Below are 15,496 nucleotides of genomic sequence, written 5' to 3'. Positions count from 1 at the left end.
TGGTGCCCTGAGCTGGTGTCCCTTCGGCTCTCCCGCTGGTGCTGGGCGGGTCTGGTTAAAAGGTCAGCATGGGCAGATGGAGGCGAGGGTGGAGGGCATGGGAGGGAGCCTGGCCGGAGCGGGCTGTGGCGCTGGTGTCTGCTGTTCTGGCTGGAGTTTTGCAGCATTTGGAGCAGGGAAGGGGGAAAGAACGTCCCAGTAGCCTGAGCCTGTCCTGTGATGAAATCGGCCATCTGGGTGTGCACAGTCATGGCCGCTGGGATCTGCGGAAATGTGCCTCCGGGCCCTGCTCTGTGGAATGGGTGCAGCTGTGACCACTCCACCAGCAGGCCAGCGAGTGGAAAACCCCGGCACTTTGTCCCGCCTGGAACTGCTGCCAAGTCCGCAGGATGTCTTCTAACCAGCAGTTCTGAGCCATGACCAGACGCTGGCTCCACAGTGTTTTGAGGAGGATTTCAAACTGGACCTTTGGTCCCATTTCTGAGTGTTCTGCTTTTCAAGGTGTGTGGAAAGGTTAAGAACATTCTTATCCTGAGAAGAAAGGGGTGATCTCTTTTAAGGAGACCATAGGAAGGAGGACCCTTCAGGCTCAGCACTGCCCCCCCGCCCCCGCCCCCGCTCACCCCCAGGAAGGATCACAGCTCGTGGGGATCGGCAGATGAGACAACATTCGTGAGCTGCCATCTGGAGCCAGATGGGTATTTCTCTCTGTTTCGTCAACAGGAGGCCGTTGGCAGGGGTTTTCAGTAGGCTGTGCGTGCCAGGAACGGGGGGCATCGTAGGTCAGAAGTTCTGATCTGAAACTGATGGGCCCAGACAGAGCATTGGACCGTGTGTGGTTTCCTCACTCATGAAAGGAGCATATCTGCCCTGACTAACACACCAGGTTGTTAAATGGTTGAGGAAAGAGGAGTAGATACTGAATTAGTAGAGCAAGGCGAGCTGCCACATAAACGCAGAGGGTGCTGGGCCCAGCGAGGCTAGGGGCTGGGTTTTGTTTTAGTGTTTCGTGCAACACCGCTGGGGGAGCCCCTGGCTGGTCAGGCGGTTCCCTGGCCTGGGGCGCTGGGTGTGGGTGGGGTCGTGGATAGCGCTGTGGGACAGGAATGAGTGGAACCCCAGCTCCAGTGTGTGGAACACGCACGCCTACGCTGGAGGCAGTGAGGTAGAGCTTCCGGGTTGGGGGTCAGATCCCGCCCTCCGGCCTTCACTCAGTTTCTCTCCCTGTGAAAGGGGGGTTTGCCATGAGGCCCACTGCTTGGGGTCAGAAGTCCTTAGTTTGATTGCCTCTAATCTCTGCCTTTGCTGTGGGAATAAACTCCTCTGTATTCCCAGCAGGGACAGGGTCCAGGGTCTCCTGGGCCGTCCACACTGATGGGAGCACCCGCCACCTCCCTCCGTCTCTGAGGTCTGTTTTGTTGGCGCACTCCATCCCATCTCCTGCCTTTGAGAGACTAAGATCGTCCAGTGGGCGGCTCAGGGCCGTCCTCATTCATCTTGGTTATTTCAGTTCCTTCTTTGGCAGCACCCACAAGTCTTGTCTCCGGGGACAGCAGCCTCTGTGAGGGTCTTTGAAGACAGACCTCAGGAGCCCTGAGGGACGGGTGCTGCCTTCCCGTGAACTGCCCGGAGCCCCCGACGCCGAGCCTGCGGGAGGACTCTGGGGAGCTTGATTGTGTGTCTCTGAGGGTAGAGCTGCTTTCTTTGTTGACCCTTTTGCGTAACAGTTTCATGGAGATTGTCCCAGTGTTTCCTGGACCGTCCCATTAGCCTCTCTGATTTTAAAAGGCCATCTTCTCAATGGTTCCTGTAATAGCTTAGAAACAGTTCAGCTCTATCAGAGAAAAAATTAAATCATGTATCAAGGAAGACAAAGAACCATAAAAACACTTTTAAACCCCAAAATGTTTTCATAAAGATAGATGAGTACATTACTCAGTTATTTTGAAAGGATTTTTTAAAGATTTGTTTTGGTTGCCACGGCTAATGATTATAGCCATCGGAATGGCCTGTGGTTATGACTGCAGCTTGCTCGGTGGAAGCGATCCTGGTGTCATAAACCGACTCGGCTTCCGCAGGATCATCAGCGGAGGAAAAGCAGGCCGAACCCATCTGCTCGCTGTGTGCGGTGCAGGAGGGCCGTTTGCTGTATGCAGCGCTGGGCTGCGACTGAAAGGGAAGAGACTGGGAAGCTGTCATACAAAGACAGGGACTGACTGCGCGTGGCAAGTGCTGTGACATGGGGTGGAGCCTCTGCCGAGAGCGTGAGGGGCTGGAAGGGTGCTCAGACAGAGAGGCGTGGGGCACCGGAGCGGATGGCTGGGACCCAGTAGTTCTGAGGAACCTGTGAAGTTTGGGTTGGGCCTCCATGACATTGGGGAACGCGGGTTCTGCTTGGATCTCAGAATGCGTCTGGAGCCGGTGTCACCGGAGGCGCCACGGGTTCGTTCATCTGCTGTAATAAAGAGAGCGAGCGGCACGTCGCCTCTCAACGGAATTGCCTCTCAGGGTGGGATTTTCAATCCGTAAATTGCTGCTATTGAGATTGCATTTGACAGAAATTTCTCACATTATCCTTATGGCCACATAACAGAACATAAACATGGAAATGGTTCGGAATGGAACACGCCTGGCTGAAGAACAACTGACTACTCAGCGAGGGCTGACTCAGGCGTCATTTCCAACCTGCTCAGGCCTCCCGTCCTGGGTAAAGGGCTCGAACTGGGCGGCCTGCCCTGGCCTGGCTGGGGCTTCCTCGCAGCCTGGCAGGCCCAGGGCACGTGGGTGTCCCGTGTGGGCCCGAGGCCCCCGTGGAGTCTGCCGTCACCTCCACTGACTTCTGTTGGGCAAAAGCAAGTCCTGGCCAGTGCAGAGCTGAGGAGAGGGCCCTGCCGGCGGGCGCCGTGGGACCCCGGCGAGGCTGCTTCGGTTCCGCTTCCACACTTAGCTGTTTTCTGAGGAAGGGACACGGAAAGCCTTTTCTCCTTTCATAACATCGCCTGCCCCCTTCATAAAAGTTGTGTTTCTATTTAAATCTCACGTTTCTGACATTTGATTGACTCTTCTCTGTACATCACAGTATTAATTGAGAAAATAGTGTCTTAATTCTAAATTTCTCCGTTCAGAACTTATAAGTACTTTGGCCCACGTACTTTCCCGGGCATTGTCTTTTTGCCTCCACTCGGAGTATTTTTCTCTGACAGGTCTCTTATAAATTGTCTGTGATCTTGATGCCTCATCGAATTTAGATGGCACAGAACTGTAGGCTTTTTCAATCTTGTTCCATTCCAAGACAGAATATAAATTTAACTAATTAAAAATGACAGCTTCTCCAAAAGATTCTCACCAAAAGTTAAAATATTCCCTAATGCCACTGGAATTTCACAACGAAATCAATTGCTGGAGCTCTGATCATGTTATTTGTTTGGGTTTTCCCTCAAGAGATGAATTTCAGGGTATTCTCAGCGACAGGCCTTATGTTCAGTGATTGCAGTTTCTTCTTTTTTTCAGATATTTTTATTGATTTCAAAGAGAAAGGGAGAAGGGAGAAAGATAGAAACATCAATGATGAGAATCACTGATTAGCTAACTCCTGTACGCCCCCTACTGGGGGTCGAGCCCACAACTTCGGCATGTGTCCTTGACTGGAATCAAACGCAGGACCCTTCAGTCCGCAGGCCTTCGTTCTGTCCACTGAACTAAACCAGCTAGGGCAGTGATTGCTGTTCCTTACATGTTTTTATTTTTATTTTTTATTTTTTAAATATTTTCATTGATTTCAGAGAGGAAGAAAGAGAGAGATAGAAACATCAATTATGAGAATTATTGGTCGGCTGCCGCCTGCATGCCCGCCCCCACTGGGGACCAAGCCTGCAACCAGGTCACGTGCCCTTGACTGGAATCAAAACTGGGACCCTTCAGTCCGCAGGCCAACACTCTATCCACTGAGCTAAACCATGTAGGGCTCCTTACGTGTTTTTAAAGCTGCGGATTTATAGTGCTTGATTTTAAAAGGGCCTCTACAAGGACTCAGACATGCCTACTACAGCCTGTAGTGCCAGACTGCAGGTCTTTTGTATTCGGAATCAGCCTCACGAAAGATGACTCTGTCACTCTGAATCTACAGAAACGCTCGTGCAGTGTGACACTCGCAGCTGATTCCAGAGGGGGGCTTTCGCAGCTGGTTCCGACAGGCGTGCACCGTCACACTGTGGCTAATTCCAAGAATGCCCTGCTCCGTGGGTTCCTTGCTTTAGTGAGAGCATTTTACCATGATGCTGTACCTCCCAAAGCTGGTATTTGAGTCCGACCACAAAAATAGGTCTACATTCATTGTGGGGCTTTTAGACCAAGTTTATAGGAGTGCGTCACCCTCAATAAGTCCAGTGATTACGAAGGTTGATAACTCGGCTGGTTGTCTGTTTGAAGCATCTGATGGAGCTTGGGCGTCACATGCAGCCGTGGGGTCTCCTGCTAGAACCAGCACAGGAAGAGCGGTCCGTGCTGGCCGGTGTGGCTAAGTGGGTAGAGCGTCGGCCTGTGGACAGAAGGGCCCCGGGTTCAATTCCAGTCAAGGGCACATGCCTGGGTTGCAGGCTCGGTCCAACGTGCAGGAGGCAGCCAATCAATGATTCCCCCTCATCACTGATGTTTCTATCTCTTTTTCTCCCTTCCTTTCTGAAATCAATAAAAATACATTTTTTTAAAAAGCGGTGGCTTCATCTTTCATTCCTGCGTCAAACTTTAGGGGGAAAGTGAGTGCAGTTAACGGAGGAACGACCACGGGCTCTCCCTGAAGTCGTTGCACAGTTCCGTGAAACATGCCTGCGTTCTTAAAGAGCAGCTGGCAAGATGGGGGAGCTGCCTGAGCAAGCACGCGGGTTCATGTGTGCCGTCAGCACTGTGGGTGGTCAGTGCTGGGAAACAGTCAGCTTACCAAAGCTCAGTAGCTTTCTGGGGAAATGAAAACTTGGTGCTTTTTTTTAAATCCTCACCTGAAGACATGCTTACTAAATTTTAGAGAGAAAGAGACAAAAACATTGATCAGTTAGTTGTCTTCCCATACACCCCTGACCGTGTATCGAACCCGAAACCTAGGTATTGTGCCCTGACTGGGAATTGAACCTGCAGCCTGTTTTGGTGTACAGGATGATGCTCCAGCCAACTGAGCCACACCGGCAAGGCATACGTTTGTTTTTTTTTCTTTAACCTACAGTATGGCCCTAGCTGGTATGGCTCAGTGGATAGAGTGTTGGCCGGAGGAATGAAGGGTCCTGGGTTCAATTCCAGTCAAGGGCCTGTATCTCGGTTGCAGGCTCAATCCCTCGCCCTGGTCGGATCACTCAGTTGGATCATCATCTGTACACCAAAAGGTTGCCAGGTTGATTCCTGATCGGGGCTCATACAGGAGGCAGCTTATCGGTGTTTCTCACCTCTTTCTTTCCCTTCCTCTCTCTCTCAAAAAAAAAAATATACACACACACACACGCACACACACACACACACACACACACACACATCGTGTGAGGATAATAAAAGATATGCCCATTTGAAAAGTCTTATGACAACAAAATAATAAACATTGATTTTCTGAGTAAGGAACATTTTTATCAGTCAGCAAAATTTTAACTTAGTACTTCTTGAGAATATGGTGTTCTGTTTCTCAAAACTTAATTCTCAAATTAATGTTCACAGGCGGAACAATTTTTCATTTGTTCAAAATTTATTTTGTTTGCACTTTACCTTGGAAGGTATTTTTATGTTTTTAAGTAGTTTTGTGATGTAAGAATATTTACAAGAAGTCTTTAATCTGTGTAGCTAGTTTCTAGGTTGTTTTATTAAATCTAGAGACAATCTGTTTAGAGCCATGCAGTGGGTCCTATTTGGTCCCTGGAAATCAAATTGTGTAGATTTTGTTTATTGATTGATTGATTTTAGATAGAAACATGGATTTGTTGTTCCGTTTACGTATGCATTCATTGGTTGATTCTTTTTTCTTTATTGATTAAGGTATTACATATGTGTCCTTATCCCCTCACCCCCCCATCGATCGACTCTTGTATGTGTCCTGCCCGGGGATCGAACCCGCAGCCACATTGTGTGGATCTTCGTTCTTCCCCTAACATTCGTCTTTGGATGCCCTTCACCTGCAGGCGACAGGCTTTCCGACTTGAAGTCAGTGGAGTTCCGCTGCTGCTTGCCCTGAGCTGTGACGTCCATGCTCCGCGGCTCATGGGGGGGTCCTGCTGGGACCCAGGGGCCGCTGCTGAAGGTAGTGCACTGTCTCCTTCCACAACGCCTCCCCTGTGCTGACTGCTCGCTTCTCTGCCCCAGGGGACCATCAGCGTCGGCATCGATGCCACTGACCTCTTCGATCGCTATGAGGAGGAGTACGAAGATGTGTCCGGCAGTGGCTTTCCGCAGATTGAAATTAACAAGATGCACATATCCCAGTCCATCGAGGTACAGCGCACAGACGCCCTGAGTGCAGTGGGCTGGGTTAACGAGGGAGCCTTCCTGGGGTTTTCTCACCTTTATTTAGGAAAGGATGCAGTGAGCCCCTGAGAAAAGAGAGCTGTAGCCCCAGCCTGTGTGTGACTGCAGCCCCAGTGCCGGCAGAGGCTGGGGATCTGCAGGGGCCTCTCTTTGGTCTAAGGGCTCAGGGCGTTCAGTCAGGAAGTGCAATGGCCTGGGAGCCAAGGTCATGGTGGTTCTGGGGGAGAGCAGACCTCGTGGGCAGTTCCAGGGAGCGGTCCACACTCTCCTGTGCTGCAAACACAGTATTCAGCGGAGCCCTGGGGGCACTGAAATGTCGTCTCTGCCCACTATTTGGATGTGGCAGTGCCAGGCCAGTCTACTGAGGGTACAGTGGGTCTCTGCTTCTCATCTCATTTGTTCTCAAGCACATCAGCCCAGAACCTGAAGGCCTAGCTCAGCCGGCAGGGCCACGGGAAGGCACAGAGCACACTGCTGCCGTGGCCACACTGAAGGCCAGCACTGAGCTTGCTGCCTCCCTGGTTTTTTGACATTTGCCCATTAAAGCTTTTATAAGCCATGACCTTGGGGGCCACATGCAGTTCAAATGGCGAAGAGGGGAGAAGGGAAGCCTCCCTGCACCCCTGACTGACAGTGGGGTCGCCTGCACTGGGCCTGGCTCTTACGAGGCGTTAGGCTAGTCCCTGGGCTGCTGCCCTGGGCACTTCCTGTTGCTTGGACTCCCCTGTCACCAGCACCTGTCATTTCCTAGGCACCCTTGACAGCGACGGACACAGCCATCCTCTCTGGAAGCCTCTCGACCCAGAATGGGAATGGAGGGGGTTCCATTAACTTCGCGCTCAGACGGGTCACCTCTGCGAAGGGATGGGGAGAGGTAAGCACGTCAGCTGGCGGGCCATGTCCGTCCCAGAGACTGACTTTGGAACATTTACACTAAAAGCTGACCCTCCGATGACCTAGGTTGGCCTCATCGCTGTACAGGGTACCAGGTGTCAAACTTAACAAGGTAATTCCCAAGAGCAAATCGTCTCCGATCCGAGAGGGAACCCCGACTGCCGAACAGCTCAGAGTCAGGCCGGAGCAGCAGATTCCCGGAGACGCCCACTTCCAGAAAGCGAACCTCTGGAACTCGGCGGCTTTGTTCCCTTTAAGCAAAACCTGTAGGCTAGTTCGTTCCCCACACAGTCAGAAGGCAGTGCCCGGTCCACTGGTTGGCAGTCATTTAACAGCCAGCTCCACCGAGCAAATTGAATGGCACCAAATTAACATTGAAGAGTTGCCTTGAAAGTCACCCAGTCTAGTAAATGAGGCAGCCAGGGCTGGCAGCTTCCAGGCTGTGAGTCAGAACCGCTCATGGGTTTAACGTCAGGCCCCTGAGAACCATTGCCAGTCACCCGAGACCTGTGGGTGGCGAAGCTGAGCGGAATGGAAATGCGGATGGCCCTGCAAGGGCCGGGAGGACCCCACCGGACTGCACAGCAGGCGCTCTGCAGACATGGGGGCCAGTCTCCCCTGCCTCCCTGAGCTGGGGGGAGGGCGGAGCGGGTCTCCCTGGAGGGAGGGGCTCCTTTCTGAAACGCCTCAATGGACAGGCATCTCCGTCTGGCAGAGGCCAGGATGGGACAGTGAGTCTGCAGCCCCTGCCTTGGGAGCCCTGCCGGGCCGGTGCACGGCATCGGGTGGAGGAGTCACAGCGGTGCCGGCCTGAGACCTGGGCTGCTGCTGGAGATGAACCACCTCTAACGCTTCTCTCTTTCCTTTTCTGAACAGTTAGAATTTGGAGCTGGAGATCTGCAGGGGCCTCTCTTTGGTCTAAAGCTGTTCCGTAACCTCACGCCCAGATGGTAAATATATAGAGATTAACCCTCTTTGAGGCCTTTGTGGATTGGAGAACAGAGGCTATGTGATCTCTTTGTCAAGGTCATCTGGATTTGCCGGCTGCCCTGCGGGTCACTAGGCAGGCGCTGAGGCTGTGCGAGTAGGGTGCACAGAGCCCTGGTGGGCCTGCTCTGCCCGGTGGTCTGCAGACCTCTGGGGCTGTGAGGACCCCGAGACTGGGGAGAGGTGCCTTCATAGGGACATTGGTTAGCATCTGACACATACATGAGCTCGGGCACCATTTCTTTGTCCCCGAGAATGAGGGTAAAGCTCTGAAAGCGGCCCCGTGAGCAATGGAGCTTGGGAGACCCCTGTCTGGAGCGAAGGCGCCAGAGCTTTAAGCCCTGGGGCCCTGGTGTCACACTCCTCAACTCCCTGTGCCTTCTGGAACAGCAGGGGTGTCCTCATCGCACTCCCTCGGGGGTACTGTGAGCTCAGGTGAGGAAGGAGGGGGAGGTAAACTAGCTCTTTCCGCAGGTGGTGACATGTAGCCCCAGGAGGCCTGGGATGGGAGCTCGCTCCAATGGGGTGGTGACGGCCCTGCCCTGTGGTCTGTAGTGAAAGTAGCTCCGCAGGTCCGTCCCACACGGAGCGGAAGGGGAGTGGGAGCTAGAGGACGTCGCCCGGGACAGGAGACAAGCACAGTGTGGGAAGATGGGCGCGGCCTGGGCAGAGGACGCAGGGAGGGGCTCCAGGCTCCCGATATCCTATCAGTAGAACCCGGCTTCCCCCACCTCTGCTCTAGGACTTGGACCAGGGTCTGGGAAGGGACAGGATTCATACTTTTGTTAACGTAAAAAATCATTGAAACCTGTAAAGAATTTTTGTGAGTTTGTTTGAGTCAAACTGTCACCATATGCCGGGAAGCAGAACCTCAACGAATTGAGATAATGCGCCGGAGAATGGCGGGTTACATCCGTATTTATACATTGCAGTCAAAGGAAGGGCGTAGGTGGGTTTCATCAACTCCATTGGTGATAGACTAGAGAGGCGGGAGCAAGCAAAGTGGGGAAACCCTTGGGATTGGGTAAAAAGTAAAATGATAGACACATTCTTAGGTGGGTGCAGGAACAATTAACATGATAATGAAGGAATTTGTGGCATTTGTCCTTGTGTCCAGCACATTAGGTTGTGCCCCAAGGTGTCCAGAAAAGTTACCCAGACATTTCAAGGGTGTGTTAAAAAAGACACATAGGCTTAGTTAAGGTAAAGGTTGACCTTGTTAGTGAAGATACGGGCCTAGGCTATAACTACCCACCATAACTGCTTTTAGTTAAAGTTTAATTTCAGACCATCCTTTGTGGTTACTGTAGGTCTCTGAGTTTGCAAAACTGCCATGCAGGCCTCCCCTGAGCTTGTCAGGTCAGCATGTGGCCCCTTCCGTCCACACTTTAACCAGAGCATCAGGTGAGCAGTGTCTATGTGCGTGTCTGCATGGCCCCGGCCTTGTCTGCCTAGCGTTGTCACCTCTGCCCCAACCCCCCATTTGAGCAAGCAGAGCAGGGCGTTCTGAAGATGGGACACGTAAGGAGACACTTGAAGAAAATCCATTGGCCATTTCGTCTAGTTGAGCCTCCAGATGTGCACAGAGTGGGCACCGGGGTCTAGGGCTGGCTCGTCGTCAGCTTTGCAGGTGCGGAAACTCCAGCAGAGCCTCCAGGTCAGCAGACCTGAATGGAGATTCCTAACAAGGACCCTGGGTCGTCAATGTGCGGGGTGTCAGCTCTGAGGGCGCCCTCATCCCAGCTCCGCTTCCCTGTGAGTCCAGATGAGTGATCAGAAGTGTTTTGTGTGGAACCGGCCCTAGAAAGGCAGCCATGTTCTGCGGAAGTTCTCGGTCTCTCCCAGGGTCTGTCTCCTAGGACATGCTGGATGAAGATAAACAGGGTCTCGCTCTTTATGTTTTGGTTCTTTTAAATGTCATTGTGTCACTCTGTCTTAAAGTCCAGGGGTGACTTTTCTCTCTCTTCCTGCTTCCTCCCCGGTGTGACTAAAGCAGAACACGTAGCCTGTGGGTGTGACATGATGAGCTAAATGCCAGGGGAGGTTAGTTTGGGCCTGAGGAGGGCAGAGCTCATTCACGTGGCTGTGGGGAGCCACTGGAAGCCTGTGAGAGGAGCGAGTGTGAGCAGAGTTACCACATTTGTTATTTTAATGGCAAAAGGGACGCCTCAGAGCTTGGGAAGAAGAGAGACACTAAATTTAGGCAATCTAGTGCCTGCGGCTGGCTGCGAAGGCACCCTGTTTGCTCCCCTTTGAACACCTTCAGTCAAATGGTGTGAATGCCTTTGCTTCTGACATGAAATACCCCTTTTTAACCAGAAGGTGGGGCTGGCTCCCTGGGAACAAGCTGCAGAGGCCTTTCCTGGAATGGCTTGCTGTGCGGGGCACTGCCCTGAGTCGCAGCCTGCACCACACTTCATGGTGACATGATGAGATGCCGCAGGAACTGGACTCCTGTGTGTCAGTCAGCCTGTGGGAAAGCTGGTTTCGTTATCCGTTGTGTAGCTTAACAGTCACAGGACCTACGGAGGACACTGAGGGAGGGCTCGGGCACCAGCTCCCAAGTAGCTTCAGTCCGTGGTCGGCGTCAGCATCCCGTGGGCAGGCTTTGCATGCCTGGGCCCCCGGACATTCCGGCTGAATTGGTCTGGGTGGGCTCTGGGCAGTGGTTCGCAAACTGCTGCAGTGAGTCACCTGCAGCTTTGAACACTCCACCCAGAACACCTGGCAGGAGACTCGAGGCGAGGCTGGTGTGCGGCTTCCCAGGCGATTCTGACTTGTGTGGGCCTGGCTTCCTGGCTCACTGCCTCTCTGGAGGCTGAAGTGGGAATGGGTGGGATGTGGGGGTGCAGATCAGCAGGGCGACAGCAGGAAGATGCCACTGAGTCGCCCTCTGTCGCCCTCTTACGATAGAGGCTCGGCCTCCTGCTCTCCGTGCCGGGGGCTGGCCCGGGGTCATGGGCGTGCTGTGAGCAGGGTCTTAGCAGGGAGGAAGGGGCTGGGAACAGCTGAGAGCCCGCGTCATCCAAGACCTTTCTGTCTGTCGCCCCTCCACCCCCACCCCAGCTTTGTGACGACCAACTGTGCGCTGCAGTTTTCGTCCCGGGGGATCCGGCCTGGCCTCACCACTGTCCTGGCTCGGAACCTGGACAAGAACACCGTGGGCTACCTGCAGTGGCGGTGGGGCATCCAGTCGGCCATGAACACGAGCATCGTCCGCGACACCAAAACCAGCCACTTGACCGTGGCCCTGCAGGTGAGGCACGTCCGCCCACTCCCTCAGCCCCACTCCCTCAGCGTGCCCCTGGCAGCCCTGCCCGAATCTGAGCACCCCGGGGAGCTCGGGGGCGGGTCCCTCTCGGGGGCTGAAATGCCATTGTTCTCAGGTTCCCAGGGTAGCTGTGTCCAGTATCCTAAAGCCGGGGGATTGGGGCACCCCAGGTGGGCAGATGACCCAGAGCAGAGCCGTGCACTCAGATGCCACTTTGGCTGGGCAGGGAAGTGAGACAGGCTGCCCCTCAGAGGCAGCTCTCACCAGCTGTTGCCATGCAGGCTCAGTGCTAGACGTTATTCTCATGAGAAGGCAGGAAAGGGGGGTCATGTGAAATCTTGTGTGAATATTGGCTCCGGGTACATTTTCCCACCTCGTGGGGCTGCCGTGTGTGCCCAGCGGCCAGTCAAGGGTAGTGCCCTCCTGGCCACAGGTCCCAGCCACCGGCCATGTCTCTTTCCCTGTCTTCTCAGCTCGGAATCCCTCACTCCTTTGCCCTGATCAGCTATCAGCACAAATTCCAGGATGATGATCAGACTCGCGTGAAAGGCTCCCTGAAGTGAGTGCTGGCCCCTGACCCGGAGCCTGCCCACAGGGTCTGCAGGGGGAGCTGGTTGGTGGAAGAGCCCGCTCTGTCCACCTGTCACATGTGACATTCTCAAGCGCCTCCTACTGAGAGGCGGTGGGATTCACTCCTGTGAGGGCCCAGGGGTTGAACTGTGACAACCAACTGTGTCCTGGCTTGGTTCTGTCCACTCCCTGCGGGTGGTGGCAGGGCGGGCGGCGTGTGCGGGGACCCACCCCTGTTGTGATGACGGTGCCATCTGCGCCCTCAGGGCAGGCTTCTTCGGGACGGTGGTGGAGTACGGGGCCGAGAGGAAGATCTCCAGGCACAGCGTGCTGGGGGCCGCTGTCAGCATTGGTGTCCCGCAGGGCGTTTCTCTCAAAGTCAAGTAAGTGGGACTCGGGTACCTGTGACCACAGGGCACCTGGCTTCTGTGCTCACTGGGCTTTACCTACAGATTTCACTTGCTAATGTTCTCCAAGGAGCGGTTGCCTCTTCTGTCTTTGGTGTTGAAGCAGATGTCAGGGAGCCCATGAATTCCCCCCTCAGTTAGTGGGGCCCGGCTTCCACAGTCTGCGTCTCTTGCTGCCCCTGCCTCCCTGGCGGCCTGGACACCTGGCCGGCTGCCGGCTCCATGCCCCCCTCACCGACACCACATGTGCCTCCAGCGTCCTCGGCAGCACAGGCAGTGGCGTTGTCCCTCTGCACCGGTCCGTCCTGCCCCTCTGCTGCCTCTGGCTTTACCTGGCCAGTTGCTTCTGATCACACAGCCTGAGAAATGGCGCCTCGCGCTGCCCTCCTGTGTGTGAGTGACTGGGAACCCTGATCGCCTTCACACAGACACGGGTTGTTACAGTGCAAGGCCGCGGAGGCCGCCCTTCTGCGTAAGCCCAGGCGCTGCCTCCGTGGGGGCAAAAGCCAGGTCCTGGGCCCCTGCGACCTGCCGTCTGGCTAATAAGTACTTCACTTTTCGAAGAACCAGATTGTGGCTTTGCTCATTTTCTCTGCTGTTGACCTGTTTTCTAATTCACTGATTTCTGATTTTATTTCCTTTCTACTTATTTTGTTTTAATTGGCTCTTCTTTTTCCATCTTTTTAAGGTCAAGCCTTAGATTATTAATTTTAGACTTCTCTTTTGTTGTTAATCCTCACATATTTTCATTGACTTTTTTTTTAGAGAGACTGGGAGGGAGGGAGGGAGGGAGGGAGGGAGGGAGGGAGACACATCGATGTGAGAGAGACGTCCATGCTGATGCCTGCGTCAGTCGTGTGCTTTCGGTTGCTGTGCAGCATCACGTTGTGTAGATGTCCGCAGTCGGTTTGTCCATCAGTTTAGAGATGTTTCCATCGGCTCAATGATGAGCATCGACCTATGAACCAGGAGGTCACGGTTTGATTCCCCGTCAAGGGCACATGCCCGGACTCCGGGCTCCATCCCTAGTGTTGTGGGGCGTGCAGGAGGCAGCCAATCAATGATTCTCTCGCATCATTGATGTTTCTATCTCTCCCTTCCTCTCTGAAATCAATACAAATATATATTTTTTTAAGAAGTAGTTTCCATTGTTTACAGTTTTTGATGACTACAAAGCCCATATAGGCATTCATGGGTAGGTTTTGTATGAACGGTGAGTTTTGATTTCTCTTGGGTGAACAGGAGTAGCAGCTGCTGAGGCCTCTGGGAGGTGTGTGCTTACTTTACACCAGTCCCAGCCTCTTCCAAAGCGGGGGTTTTACTTTACTTTCCCAGCAGCAGCGCGAGCGTTCCAGTTGCTCCGCTTCCTCACCAGCCTTTGGATACGGTCTTAATTTTGCCTATTTGAGTGGGTGTATAGGTATATCCTGTTTTGGGATTTTTTAAATATCTTTTTATTGATTTCAGAGAGGAAGGGAGGCAGGAAGAGAGACAGACAGACAGACAGACAGACAATCATTGATTGGCTGCCTCCTGCACGCCCCCTACTGGAGATCAAGGCTGCAACCCAGGCACATGCCCTTGACTGGAATCGAACTCTTCAGTCCACAGGCCGACCGACGCTCTATCCCCTGAGCCACACCAGCCAGGGCTCCTGTTAGGGTTTTGATATTCCTAATATCTAACGATGGTGAGTTGAGCATCTTTTCATGTGCATATTTGCCATCCATGTATCTTTTTTTTTCTTTTTCTTTTAATATATTTATTGATTTTTTACAGAGAGGAAGGGAGAGGGATAGAGAGTTAGAAACGTCGAGAGAGAAGCATTGATCAGCTGCCTCCTGCACACCCCTTACTGGGGATGAGCCTGCAACCAAGGTACATGCCCTTGACTGGAATTGAACCTGGGACCCTTCAGTCCCCAGGCCGACGCTCTATACAGTGAGCCAAACCAGCTAGGGCCCATGTACCTTTCTTTAATCTTCATTGTTGAAAGTATTACAGATGTTCCCTTTTTCCCCCCCACTGATCCCCTCTAGACCCCCAACCCCTGCCCCAGGCCAGTGAAGTCTGTTTAAACCCTTTGTCTGGTTTCTTATTGGGTTGTCTGGGTTATTTTTGAGTTTCGAGTGTTCTTTTTCTGGAGCTGTTTTTATTTTTGAAGGGTGTTGTCCTGGACATAGAATTCAGGGTTTTCTCTCAGCGCTCGAAAGGTGATGTTCTGCTTGTCTTCTGGCCTCGGAGTCTCTGATGGAACTCGTTCACCATTGGGACCTGCGTATGATGTCTGTTTTTCTGGCTCCTGCACTTTTGTTTTGCTTGTTTTTCAGCAGTTGGACTGCCAGGCACTCGGTGTGGCTCTGTTGTGTCTCTGCTGCTTGGGCTTTGGTAAACCTTATGCATTTGTAAACTTAGGTGCTACGTCACATTTGGTATTTTTAGGCCATTAAGTCTTCAAATGCTTATTCCTGCCTCGTTCTCTCTGCTCTCTGGGCCCTAATCACTTGTGTATTAGATTTCTCTCTCTCTCTCTCTCTCTCTTTTTTTTAAGAGAGTGGAAGGGAGGGGAAGAGAGAGAGAGAAACATTGGTGTGAAAGAGCCACATTGATTGGTTGCCTCCTGCCCGTGCCCCAACAGGGGCTGGGGATCAAGCCTGCAACCGAGGTATGTCCCTTTGACCGGAATCAAACCTGCGACCCTTCCGCCCGCAGGCCAGTGCTCTATCCACTGAACCACACCGGCGAGAGCTGTACTAGATCTCCTGCTGTTCCTGGCGGGTTCCTGAGGCTCTGCCCATTTGGCTTTAGTCCTTTCTCTCTTTGTCCCGCCCACTGAATAGTTTCTGTTGGTCCATTTACAAGGACACTGGCT

The 15,496-nt window shown here is 53.1% G+C and overlaps 1 protein-coding gene across 1 annotated transcript in view; it reads left to right on the top strand.

Annotated features, from left to right (window-relative positions):
- The window catches only part of DNAJC11 (DnaJ heat shock protein family (Hsp40) member C11), a 47,061-nt gene that overhangs the window by 26,178 nt on the left and 5,387 nt on the right, over positions 1–15,496 (top strand). The window contains exons 5-10 of the mRNA XM_070403982.1: positions 6,334–6,462; positions 7,247–7,369; positions 8,266–8,339; positions 11,443–11,632; positions 12,121–12,206; positions 12,484–12,600. Of these exons, the coding sequence (XP_070260083.1) occupies positions 6,334–6,462; positions 7,247–7,369; positions 8,266–8,339; positions 11,443–11,632; positions 12,121–12,206; positions 12,484–12,600 (719 nt within the window). The remainder of the gene's footprint in view (positions 1–6,333; positions 6,463–7,246; positions 7,370–8,265; positions 8,340–11,442; positions 11,633–12,120; positions 12,207–12,483; positions 12,601–15,496) is intronic.

Source organism: Myotis yumanensis, unplaced genomic scaffold (assembly GCF_028538775.1).
Source record: "Myotis yumanensis isolate MYYU_CA2020_CCGP unplaced genomic scaffold, mMyoYum1.0.hap1 SCAF_2, whole genome shotgun sequence".
NCBI classification, from domain to species: domain Eukaryota; kingdom Metazoa; phylum Chordata; class Mammalia; order Chiroptera; family Vespertilionidae; genus Myotis; species Myotis yumanensis.
The sequence above is the reverse complement of the archived record's forward strand: the minus strand, read 5'-3'. Positions and strand labels throughout refer to the sequence as shown.